The sequence below is a fragment of the Ursus maritimus genome, unplaced genomic scaffold (assembly GCF_017311325.1).
Source record: "Ursus maritimus isolate PB19 unplaced genomic scaffold, ASM1731132v1 scaffold_19, whole genome shotgun sequence".
NCBI classification, from domain to species: Eukaryota; Metazoa; Chordata; class Mammalia; order Carnivora; family Ursidae; genus Ursus; species Ursus maritimus.
The window spans coordinates 22953404-22964503 of record NW_024424341.1 but is presented as its reverse complement, the minus strand read 5'-3'; the positions used below and the strand labels follow the sequence as shown (position 1 = coordinate 22964503).

At 52.5% G+C, this 11100-nt stretch overlaps 2 protein-coding genes across 4 annotated transcripts; one reads left to right on the top strand and one right to left on the bottom strand.

Annotated features, from left to right (window-relative positions):
* On the bottom strand, positions 1 to 1855 carry THAP11 (THAP domain containing 11). The gene has a single exon (XM_008702549.2). It carries the CDS (start codon positions 1659 to 1661, stop codon positions 714 to 716), a length of 948 nt encoding a protein of 315 aa, XP_008700771.2. The 5' UTR covers positions 1662 to 1855; the 3' UTR covers positions 1 to 713.
* A 3296-nt stretch (positions 1856 to 5151) lies between these two features.
* CENPT (centromere protein T) lies at positions 5152 to 11040 on the top strand. 3 transcript variants are annotated; one of them, XM_008702448.2, is made up of 13 exons: positions 5152 to 5372; positions 6505 to 6595; positions 6732 to 6819; positions 6932 to 7028; positions 7151 to 7287; positions 7411 to 7447; positions 7660 to 7808; positions 8427 to 8522; positions 8924 to 9232; positions 9488 to 9578; positions 10373 to 10549; positions 10638 to 10742; positions 10816 to 11040. In XM_008702448.2, exons 1-13 carry the CDS (start codon positions 5248 to 5250, stop codon positions 10937 to 10939), a joined length of 1626 nt encoding a protein of 541 aa, XP_008700670.2. In that variant the 5' UTR covers positions 5152 to 5247; the 3' UTR covers positions 10940 to 11040. The 3 variants fall into 3 exon arrangements, with proteins under 3 accessions (XP_008700670.2, XP_008700672.2, XP_008700668.2); XM_008702446.2 differs by having other exon boundaries at positions 5154 to 5372; positions 8427 to 8627; XM_008702450.2 differs by lacking the exon at positions 8427 to 8522 and having other exon boundaries at positions 5153 to 5372.
* Positions 11041 to 11100: the final 60 nt, after the last annotated feature.

Below are 11100 nucleotides of genomic sequence, written 5' to 3'. Positions count from 1 at the left end.
TTAAAACCTTACTTTCTCTTTAATTCGTTTTGCCAAACAAACACAGTGAAAACTTTAGTCTGACTAATTGTACAGAAAATAGAATTTGTAACCAGTAGCAAACATAACAGGATAAACCTAAGTCCCTGGCAAGCTGGATCTTCATCAGCAGGTCACCTAGATCCCATTGTAGATGGCCTCCTGGGGAGGGAGGTCCTTATAGGCAGAGGCACAGATCTGCCAGTTCCCATCAGAATCACAGGCTACACCTGGGAAGGAAAAGCACGAAAAGGAGAACTGATGTTACTTGGATCTCTTATCACTACACACAGAAGAGTTCTCTCAATGCTGGCCAACCTCAAGGTGTTGTCTTCCCAAACCTATAGTCTTGGGCATCCAACCTGCATCCTGAATGGTAATTTTCAAGTTCAGTGGTTCTGAAGCCTCTGCTTAACCAGAACCTGCAACATAAACTGGGGGTGAGGTGGGGAGTGGGGGACAAAGTCATAATTGCTGGTGTCACCTGTGCAGAGTCTGAGGTCCCAGACTTCAGGACCTTGCTTCAGAAGAAAACAAGAGAGGGTGCCAGGTCACCAGCAATAGAGTCCAGCTGCCCTAAGCTTCAGTACTGTCAACCAGTGCCCCAGGAGTATAGGGGAGTTCAACAGCAGCGGCCTAAGGTCCCTATGGGCTGAGAGGGGTCCAGGAGTCCAGCAAGCCGAAGGGGGAGCCATTCACATTCCGTGCTTCTTTCGGATGACAGCCATGGCCAGCAGCCGATCCTTCTCGCGGAGTTCTTCTCGTAGCTTGGCCTCGGTGAGACGCAGGTGGCGGATGCTCCCTTTCATCTCCTTCATCTTCACCTCCATCAGCGCCAGGATGTCCCGCTGCTCGTTAAGCTTGCGCAGGAGCTCCTCCTCCGTGGTGCCTGACGACAAGGAGTATGAGTGGTCGGAGCCAGTATCAGGGAAGCCCTCTTCCCCCACCACCACCAACTGGGGACCCATAGGGCACTCTGCGGCCTCCAGCCCTGCCGTAGCAGCCTCTAGCTCCGACGCGGCGGCTGCGGCGGCTGCGCCCTCTGCAGCGGCGAACTCCACTTGCACGGTCAGGTCGATGGGTTTCACGTCTTCGCCGGTGGGAGTGGTGGGCGCTGGGGGCACGGACCCCGGAGCCTGGCTGCTGTCTACAGCGGCCTGAAGGGTGAGAAGCACAGCAGCAGAGGCAGACACCAGGTTCGGCTGCAGCTGGGAGGCCTGGGCAGTGGAGGCTGACGGCGACGGCTGCTGCTGCTGCTGTTGTTGTTGTTGTGGCGGCGGCGGCGGCGGCTGCGGCTGCTGCTGCTGCTGCTGCTGTTGCTGCTGCTGCTGCTGCCTGCGGCGGGCAGCTGCAGCCCCCGCGGGTCTGCGTGCTACTTTGCGCTCGTTGACGCCGCGCAGCGGGAAGATGGTGGGGACGCGCACCGTGTAGGTCTTGCGGCCGCCCTGGAAGTGGACGCTGCAGAGACGGTGGCCCGTGGTGGGCTGGAAGGTGGAGAAGCACCCACTGACGCCAGCACGGGACACGTTCTTGAGCCACAGGCGCCGCAGTTCAGCGTCCTTGGGAAACGTGTAGAAGTGCAGCGCCTTGTCCCGGTGCGAGTTGTTGTAGCAGCCCGGCACGCAGCACGTAAAGCCTGGCATGGCTGCGCCGCGCGGCCCGACTCGGCCCGGCCCACTGGCCTCCTGAGCCCTTCGACGGCCCGGTCGGTCTGCCGCCGCCCGCCCCTCGACGGGCGGCGCCGCGCGGGACCTTAGGCGGCCTCCCACTACTGCCGCCCGCCGCGGCCGGCCAAACCCGGCGTCCCGTGCCCAGAATACGCTTCCCGCCGGCCCGCGCTGCGCCGCCCGCCCGGCCGCCCGCCTGCGCTCCGGAGTCGGCCCCGGGGACGCCGCGAAGGACCGCCTGGGAAGGAGGACTACGCCCCCCACAATGCACCGCGCCAGAAGCTGCTCACTTCCGGAGCGGGGGCATGATTATTCCGGCCGCTTTCCAGGGCACCGTGACGGCCCACGCAGAACAGATTCTTACCCCCACCCGGCTTATCCCCGGCCGACTATAGAGGCGTATTCGGTTGGAACGCTGTCGCCTGGACCGCCCTTCACAAGGACCCGGAATCCTAAGGGGGAGGATCGGGAGGCGCGCGCCTCTGTAGTGCGCAAGCGCCTTGGGCGTTTGCTTATGGAAACTACGCTTCCCGCAATGCCGTGCGCTGAACTCGGCGGCTGCGGCCTGGAGCGCCACCTAAGGGAGAGGTCAGATTACAGGGGACTAGGATTTGGGTGAGGTTGTGTGTCGGCCGGAAGCGCTTCTCTAATCCTGGAGGCTGTGAGTCGGTGGCATTCCCGCGGGGACTGGGTGCGGGACCTGCGCTTCAGTGTCCAGAAAGACCTCAGGAGCCCCTTTCTCTGCGTTGAGGCCTCGCCTAATTCAGCCGCTTGAGTTGACTCATTTACTCACCTAAACACAGTCACCAGTAGGTGCCTACTGTGTGGCGGGTACCGTGCAGTGAGTTGGAAACCTTGCTGAAGGAGCTTGACCTACCAAGACTGACTACCCAAAGGGATGAGGGTCCGACTTTTAGATAATAGATGTGAATGCACCGGAGTGGATGTCTAATCACAGAAATAAGTGCTACAAACTAATGAACAGGACAGGAGAAAATGGGAAGCGGAGGCCAAGGAAGAAAAAACGGTGAAAAGCTTGAGTGAGGCGGGGAGTAGCTGGCCCTGAGGAAAGAACTAGACTAGGCCCTTAAAAAGCCTAGGAAAGGACAGGCTGGGTAGCTGAAGCACTGAAAGATACCGAACTGGGCTAAGTGAAAAGATTTGGGATTTAATTCTGCCAACGACTGGGAGCTGTTGAAGAGTGTTGAACCAGAGGACGGACAGAATTTGTATTGTAACGAGACACCTCCCCAATCCCCAACTTCTATGGAGAAAATTTTTGTTCTAAAGGGCAAGAGAGGCTGTGGAAAACCAGGGGGAAGGCTAGGAAGTTGTTCCTGGGATTTACCTGCAAGCTAGCCCTCCTTTTGCTGAGTTCCCCCTTTCTCCCACTTCTTGCCTTTCTTCACCCTTTCTCCAGACTCTCCCTTCTCATTTTTTCCCTCCTGATTACACACCATGGGTATGAAATTGAAGCCGAGTATATACTATTTCTAATTATTTGACATAAAAACAAAAAAGACCTGGCAATTTAAAAGCTTGTGAAAGAAAAAATATAACACCCTAAGTTAACTGTTACTTTTTTTTTAAGTGCTTTATTATAAAAGGAACCCATCTTAAAATGTTTTAGAAAATTACAGGACAATAGGAAGTGAACTATTTGTCTGGCCTCAACATCCAAACATCACCATTGCATTTTCTATTTACAATCAATGTGCTCTATGATTATTGGCATGGGCTTCACAGACCCATAACAGGAAAAAGTCCCATTCTTCCTGGCCTATGCAGCTGAGGTCCACAGCTTGAACCCCTTCAAACTCAGAAATGCAGTCCATGGTGAAAGATGTGCATTCATTTGGGTGAATATACAATAGTAAAAACATGAATATACACTTTGTTATATGATTAAATGTTTATAAAATGTGTGCAGTAGAGACAAAATTAAGCTAAAGATTATTGTTATCTGTTATTTTGTATATTCATTGTCCTACTATTACTGATAGATTTCTGTTCCTACCTGTTTCAAAACCTACCTTACTCAAAAAATATTAATGAGAAGTCAAATTTTATCATTTCTTTATGTACAGACAGTGAAGATTATGTTCAGTGAAATTCTATCTTCCAGGGTGCCTAGGTGGCTCAGTTGGTTAAGTGTCTGCCTTTGGCTCAGGTGACAATCCCGGAATCCCTGGATAGAGTCCCCCATCAGGCTCCCTGTTCAGTAAGGAGTCTGCTTCTCCCTCTGCCCTTCACCTCACTCATGCTCTCTGTCTCTCAAATAAATAAATAAAATCTTCTAAGAAATTCTACTTTCCAGTACATAAAATCACCTCTAATCTACACTTAATCCTTTACACTTAAAACGTATCTAGAATGCATAGCTTTCTCCCCACCCCCATGGCCCTGCCCACCCTCTATCTTGTCACCTCCGGAGAAAGGCTAGAACCTTGTCACATGCCTCCCTGCTTCCAATCTTGCCTCTTCTACAAAATCTGTTGTGCACATGGCTACCAATATTTATATATATTTATGTGATTCCTCTGCTTAAGAACCTCCAATGGTCTATTGCATTTAGAATAATGTCCAAACTCCTTTCCAGAGTCTGTGAGACACTATATGATCTGGTCCTTGCCAGTCTCTCATTCCTCCCTCCCTCCCTCCCTCACTTCATGCACCCAGTATTTTTTTTTAACAAGTAGCAAATATAAAATTTAATCAGTTATGTAAAACACATAGGCACCTCATCTAGGAGCAAAAAGATAACTCCATGGGAGACTCAGAACTCAAGTTCTAATTAAGTTTCCATGAAAATTTAAGAAAGGTGGGGAGGCTGTCTTGGTGAAAATATGGTAATAGAGTCCCTAGCATTATCAGAACTTTTGAGAGCCAAAATTCATGTCAAAATTGCACATGTTTGGAGATCATAACATTTCTGCTGGATCACAAACAGCACACTAGACTTTGAGCCTACAAACTGGTTTCTTCTAAGGCAGAGTAATGTTCACAAGTGCAAGTCTGACCAGGTCATGTATAGGATAAAATTATTTTTTTCCTGGCCCAAGGGTCTCAACTCCAGAGGGAGATAGGAATAAGTCATTCTAATACTAACTGCTATTTATTGAAGATGGGGCTTAAAATAGGTCAGACCCTTCGTTAAATATTATCTCATTGAGGGGCGCCTGGCTGGCTCTCTGTAGTGCAGAGGACTCTTGATCTCGGGGTGGTGAGTTCCAGCCCCACCTTGGGTGTAGAGATTACTTAAATAAACCTTGAAAAAAATTATTGAATCAATACAAGTCCTTTATTAGATGGGTATCATCCTCAACTTACAGATGAAGAAACCAAGTCTTCGACTGGTTGCACACATTTGCCCCGGTGCACTCCCAGGTCAAAGTGCCTCCAAATCCAGAGCTTGCAACGACCACTACACATTCCACGCGCCTCTGGGCGGTAGGGTTAGAACTGCAACTCCCGTGAGGCCGTGCGGCAGCCTCGCGAGAGTTGGCTTAAATGCTGCGGCGGGAAGGCGGCGGCCTCGGCTACCTCAGCGGTTGGGAGGCGGATGGCTGAGGCGATGGCGGATAGCTACGACGGCGACAGCGAGCCTACGACGCGCACGCTATTGCGGCGCGTGCTGGATACTGCGGATACGCGCACCCCGCGGCGACGCCGAAGTGCTAGAGTTGGGTATGAGAAGGCGTTGTCCGAGAGTGCGAGCAACCATACGGATTACGGGTCAGGCCTCAGCCGGATCCAGCGCTGAGTCTGTTTGGAGAGGGAGACCGAGTCTCGGAGAGCGGCAGGGCCCAGGGTCCTGAGAACTGGGTCCACCCTTTACTGGGTTCAGGTCAGCTGTTTGTGCTCCCGGACTCCAGGCTGCCAGGTCTCAGGACTATAAAGCTACTACACAGCTCAACTTTGCTCGCGTCTTTAGTTTCTGCCTGTAGGCGCTCAGAATCTGACCTTCTGTCCTGTTCTCTGGACCACACCTTCCCCCACACCAGCCCAAAGTGTGACCAGGCATCTGCCCTGTACTGCCTCTTCTGTGGTCCCCAACTTTCCCTGCACATTCAATCCCCTTTCCCTGTAGCTCCCAGCTGGAAGATGGGAAAGGAACTAGAGAGCACAGCCTGGGCAGAATTCGGGAGGCAGGAACTAGAAAGATGCTTTGCTAGGGAGCAGGGAATTTGGCCTGACCTGGTGGCAGTGTCAGTGGATGAGGGCTGTGGTGAGTTCTTGGTGCAGACGGTGTGGAAGTTGGCATCTGCCACTGGGGCAGTGCAGTTCTTTTATAGGCCCTGGGAAGCTATTCATTGTAGGTTTTAGACCTATAGGTGATGAGCTGGAAGCTGTGCCTTGGGAATCTGAGAGGCACTGGAACAGAAACGAGAGCTGGAGTGACCAATGTAGAAGTTGCTGTGAAACCCTGACAAGTACTTAAAAGGTTTCAAAATAATTTAAATAGCCTTCTTGAGTTGTTATTTTAATGTCGGGAATGAATACTCTTCTAATTGCTCCTCTTGTCTGTGTGGCTGACCTCTACTTCTAACAGAGTCAGTTCTGTAAACCCTTCCTCAGCCCCTCCCTCTGGCTGGATCATTATAGTCCCTCTTTCTTCCCATATCCCTTAGGGTCCCCTTCACCCACAGAGCTGTTGATAGAGAGCTGGGAACAGAGGCTGTGTGAGGGGCAAGTGGTTTCTGGGTCCCCGGCCTTGAGGGCAAAGGGCTTCAGGCCAAGATCCCTGATGAAAGCATATCTCTGCATCCTCTAGTTCCCTCTCCCTACTTAATTCTTAGAGCTATTGGTCTTTACACAGTGCCCAGAAAGCTCTACTTGAACCACCTTCCTCCAGGAGGCTGAGCAGCCCAACAAAGATGAATGTGAGACGACGTTCCCATAGAGTGAGGGTAAGCGCCCAGCCCATTGACCACTACAGTGCTGTTTCTGCCTTCAGGCGGCCCTGAGGTCTAGCTCTGTTTGGAGCCCACCTTGAGGGAATCTCAAAACAAAGGAACAGACTGATTGCTTGGTGCTTTTACCTAGTCTTTTGGCAGATTGGCCCATGTTCACACCAGTGGGAACGTGGAGGAACAGACACCCCGGACTCTGCTGAAGAACATCCTTCTAACTGGTGCGTGAATGCTAACTTGCTGATCAGGGTTAGACACCAGTCCCTTGGTATCCCTCATTCAGGGCAGCCTGCCCTGCCAACCCTACCCTCTCCTTGCTGTCTGTCTCTGCAGCCCCAGAATCTTCCATCATGAGGCCAGAGTCTGTGGTGAAGCCAGTGCCGACACCGCAAGTGGTCCAGTCCTCTAGACGGGATAGCAGTCGGGGCAGGTGAACAGTGAATTCTTCCCTTGCACTGGGCTGTTGGGCAGTTCTAATCAGGGAGTCTCTTGAGGGCCCCAGAAGCCAGTATTGGGCTTCTGGCCTGTCTGAGATAAGTTCCATCCTTGTAGCCTGGAGCTGCAACTTCCTGAGCTTGAGCCCTCCACAACCCTGGCTCTAGGTCTTCTGGCTCCTGGCAGGCGGAAGCAGAGGCTGAGATTGTCAGTGTTTCAGCAAGGAATGGACCAGGGACTGCCTCTCTCCCAAGGTAAGACCCTGGACAACACCTTTGGCCACCCTCTCCTGTCCTCTAGAGAGGCTGAGGAGGCCTGAGAGAGGGCTCTCATGAGCCTGGTAACTTACCATGGTTTCTTTTTAAATTCTCTTGCAGAGCCTCGTGGGAATGCCAGTGCCTCCTCCCTCACCAGGTGCTGTTGCCTGTCCTGGGGTTGGTGGAAAGGCTTGGAGAGGGAGATATTGATTGGGATGGAATCTGGCCATACTGGTCCCTGCCAGTTTTAGCTTTAGAGCATCATGGCTTTGTTCTAAGAGATGAGAGTCCCAGGGCAGATGGGGGAATTCCCCTGAAAATTGGGCCTCAGATACCTGACTTTCCTTTGTGCCTCTTCCCTCCCACCAGCTCCCTCAATTTGACCTTTGCCACGCCTCTCCAGCCACAGTCAGTGCAGAGGCCTGGTTTGGCTCGCAGACCTCCTACCCACCGAGCTGTAGATGTGGGTGCATTTTTACAGGATCTGCGAGACACTTCTTTGGCCTTGGCTTCTCCAGGTAAGGTTGAGATTTCCCTTTCCCACCCCCGTGAGGTGCTGCTGAGTCCAGGATTACTCCTCTCTCTGTCAAGTTAAGGACAGTGAGCAAGCTTGCCAGTAGGTCTATAAGGAGTTTCTGCTTTCTTTCTCCAAGGTGCTGGTCCATGTCTTAGTGAGGCCCCGGTCTTGGTCCCAGTATCTTCTAGGATCCCATATTCTTGAGAAGCTATAGGGCTGAGGGTAGGAAAGAGGTGGTGTGGGGGTTGGAGCTTCTTGGGAGATAGATAAGGGTTAGGTTTCAGGATCAGCAGGCCAGTCAGAACTGCCCAGACAGCCCGTTTCCAGAAAACAAGTCAAGTTCATGAGAGTAAGAGGAGGATTCCTAGCAGAGTGAGAAGTGTGGAGGCATAGGTGAGCAGTTTTGGTGGGACAAGCTGTGGAGGGTGGGAATGCCAGGCTAAGAAGCAGGAAGGTAAGCAAAGAGAACTGTGGAAGGAGGGTAGGACTTAGAGTACTAGGTAGTTTTTTCTGAAGGCCACTTGGGGCAGACTCATGGGGCCCGCTGCCCAGGCCCTGGTGACTGGGTAGCAGCAGGTGGGCCTGGAAAACAGAGTGTCAACTGGCCTTTCATTTCCAGGTGACAGCCTCAGAACCCCTGTTGCCACCCTGCCAACGGATACTGTGTTGGAGGACACTCAGCCCTTCTCCCAGCCCTTGGTTGGCCGTTCCCCCAGTGGGTACCACTCCCTGCCCTGTCTCTCTCACACTGAGGTTGAAGATGCTGAGAGGGCTATCAGTCACAGGACACAGAGCAGTGGGCCTAGGCTGCAGAACCATAGTGAGTACATGGGGCACGTGGCCCAGAGCTAAGCCTTGGATGAAAATTGGCACTGGTGCTTTTCCCTCCTCAGGCCTGTATGTGTGCCCTGCAGAGTCCCCTGGTTGTTGGTTCCTCTTACATGTCAGAGCAGAGTCGGTTTTGGACCAGGATACTCCAAACAAGTACCGTGGGTCTGCCTCTGGACATTTCTCCTCAGGGAGCTAGACTGGGTTTTACTACTCTACCTTTATCCTTCTCAGAGCTACAGCCTTGGCCTACTGCTTCTCTAACCTATATTCTCTCTCTTGATTCAGATCCTGGAAAACCAGCTCAACTTCTGGCAGGAAAGGCAAAGAAGGTTGATGCCCATGCTGTGAGCTTCCCAAACAACAGCAGTACTATCTCTGGAGAAGATGGAGTGGAGCCCTTACAGGATGGGGTTGATGAGGAGGCAGAGGAAAGGATGGAGGAAAGTTTGAGTGTGAGCGAAGTGATGGACACAACAGGAACACAAGGATCTGTCAGGACAGAAAAGTCTAAGAGACATAGAGAAATGTCAGAAGCTGTTGAGGCCAAGGAGCCAGAAGGATCTTCAGGAGATGAGGACATCTCTGGTAGGACAGGTAAGGGGCCCAGTGTGGGGATGAGGGAGTGAATGGGTGACAGTGGTGTTCAGTCTCTTATCTGGGGAGTTGTACCCCTGGGTTGTGTTTCTGGGCACAAGTGATGTTGGGTCAGGGAGACTCTGAGGGGCCCATTGCTTGGCTGACCAAAGCTAGATGGGCCCCTTGAGGAATAGGACAAGGAAGCTGTGGGCTTTGATGGTTGCGTGAGATAGTCAAGCCCAAGCCCCCTATAATCCTGCCCTTTCTCTACAGCAAGTCCAGAGTTGGCCTCCAGCACCACTGAGTTTCTTCAGGCCAGACAACCTCAGTTTCTTGAGCCAGCCCTACCGCCTCGCACTGCAGTGTAAGATCCCATGACCTTGTTCTGCATGGACCTCTTGGGAAGGGGACAAGCTTCTGAGCTTGGCATTGAGCACCAAAGGGTTATCCATCTTCCTGTTGGTATGCAGATGATCATTCAAGAGAACACCCTGAGGTGGACTGGGTGGGGCTCACTGAGTACATGTGTCATCCTGGTGCATGCTTCCAGGTTCTTTTTTTTTTTTTTTAAGATTTTATTTATTAATTTGACAGAGAGAGACAGCCAGTGAGAGAGGGAACACAAGCAGGGGGAGTGGGAGAGGAAGAAGCAGGCTCCCAACAGAGGAGCCTGATGTGGGACTCGATCCCAGAACGCCGGGATCACGCCCTGAGCCGAAGGCAGACGCTTAAGGACTGAGCCACCCAGGCGCCCCATGCTTCCAGGTTCTTAGAGGAACCTGGGTAGGGGGGAATTACCTAGTCAGAGTAAGGCTTCTTGGAAGACAATTAGCAGAACCAGATAGGTAGCAATAGGCTGAGGGGAAAGAATATCTATGCAGAGGCCTGAGGGTCAAGGGCCTGAGGAAGTACTAGCTTGTGTAATGAGTCTAGACTGGGACATTGGGTCCAGATTGGAGGATCAGGGCCCCAGGGAAAGACCAGGCCTCTGTGTGGCCCCCTGTCCCCACTGCCCACCCCCAGCAGATAGTTAGAGCTATTGGCCCAGATAAGCCAAGGAGCAGATGGGCCCTAGTCTTCGCGGGAGCCAATAAGACTTGTTTTTTATTAGGGGCCTCTTTGGGCGCATTTTAGCTAACTATCCACTCCTGCCCCCAGTTTATCTTCAGAGCCTCTGAAGCCTTTGCCAACCAGGCTTCCTCCCAGGGCCCGAACCCCTGGCCCCAGACCCCGTCAAGATCCCCACAAGACTGGATTGAGCCACTATGTGAAACTCTTTAGCTTCTATGCTAAGATGCCCATGGAGAAGAAGGCTCTTGAGATGGTGGAGAAGTGGTGAGTCCTGGACACTCAGGGTGGGGAGAGGAATCCCTCAGATCATCAATAGACTGTTCAGTCTGTGCTACCCTAACCCTTTTGGCAGCCTGGACAAGTATTTCCAGCATCTCTGTGATGACCTGGAGGTATTTGCTGCTCACGCTGGCCGTAAGACTGTGAAGCCAGAGGACCTGGAACTGCTGATGCGAAGGTAAGTGGGCAGAAACAGGAAGGTGCTGGGTGTGGTAGTGCTGGCCCTGATTCTGTCTCCTCCTCTGCTACAGGCAGGGCCTGGTCAACGACCAAGTCTCCCTGCACGTGCTTGTGGAGCGGTACCTGCCCCTGGAGTACCGGCAGCTGCTCATCCCTTGTGCATTCAGTGGCAACTCTGTCTTCCCCGCCCAGTAGTGTCCAGGACTCAACACCTGCCCTGTCCCCACCTGGGGGACTGCCCCACATATTTTTCCAGGTCTCCTCCCCACCTCCCCAGCCTCAATAAAGTGTCATAAACAGAATGTGTTGTGTTTTGGTGTATATCCTGGGGCCAGCCAGGCCAGGACCAATTCCCC

Excerpts from the sequence above, each read along its gene's own strand:
- THAP11 (XM_008702549.2), bottom strand. The coding sequence starts at position 1,661 with ATGCCAGGCTTTACGTGCTGCGTGCCGGGCTGCTACAACAACTCGCAC.
- CENPT (XM_008702446.2), top strand. The coding sequence starts at position 5,248 with ATGGCTGAGGCGATGGCGGATAGCTACGACGGCGACAGCGAGCCTACG. Across the intron at positions 6,820-6,931 it reads GAAGAACATCCTTCTAACTG|CCCCAGAATCTTCCATCATG; the intron begins GTGCGTGAATGC and ends CTGTCTCTGCAG. Across the intron at positions 7,288-7,410 it reads GGGACTGCCTCTCTCCCAAG|AGCCTCGTGGGAATGCCAGT; the intron begins GTAAGACCCTGG and ends ATTCTCTTGCAG.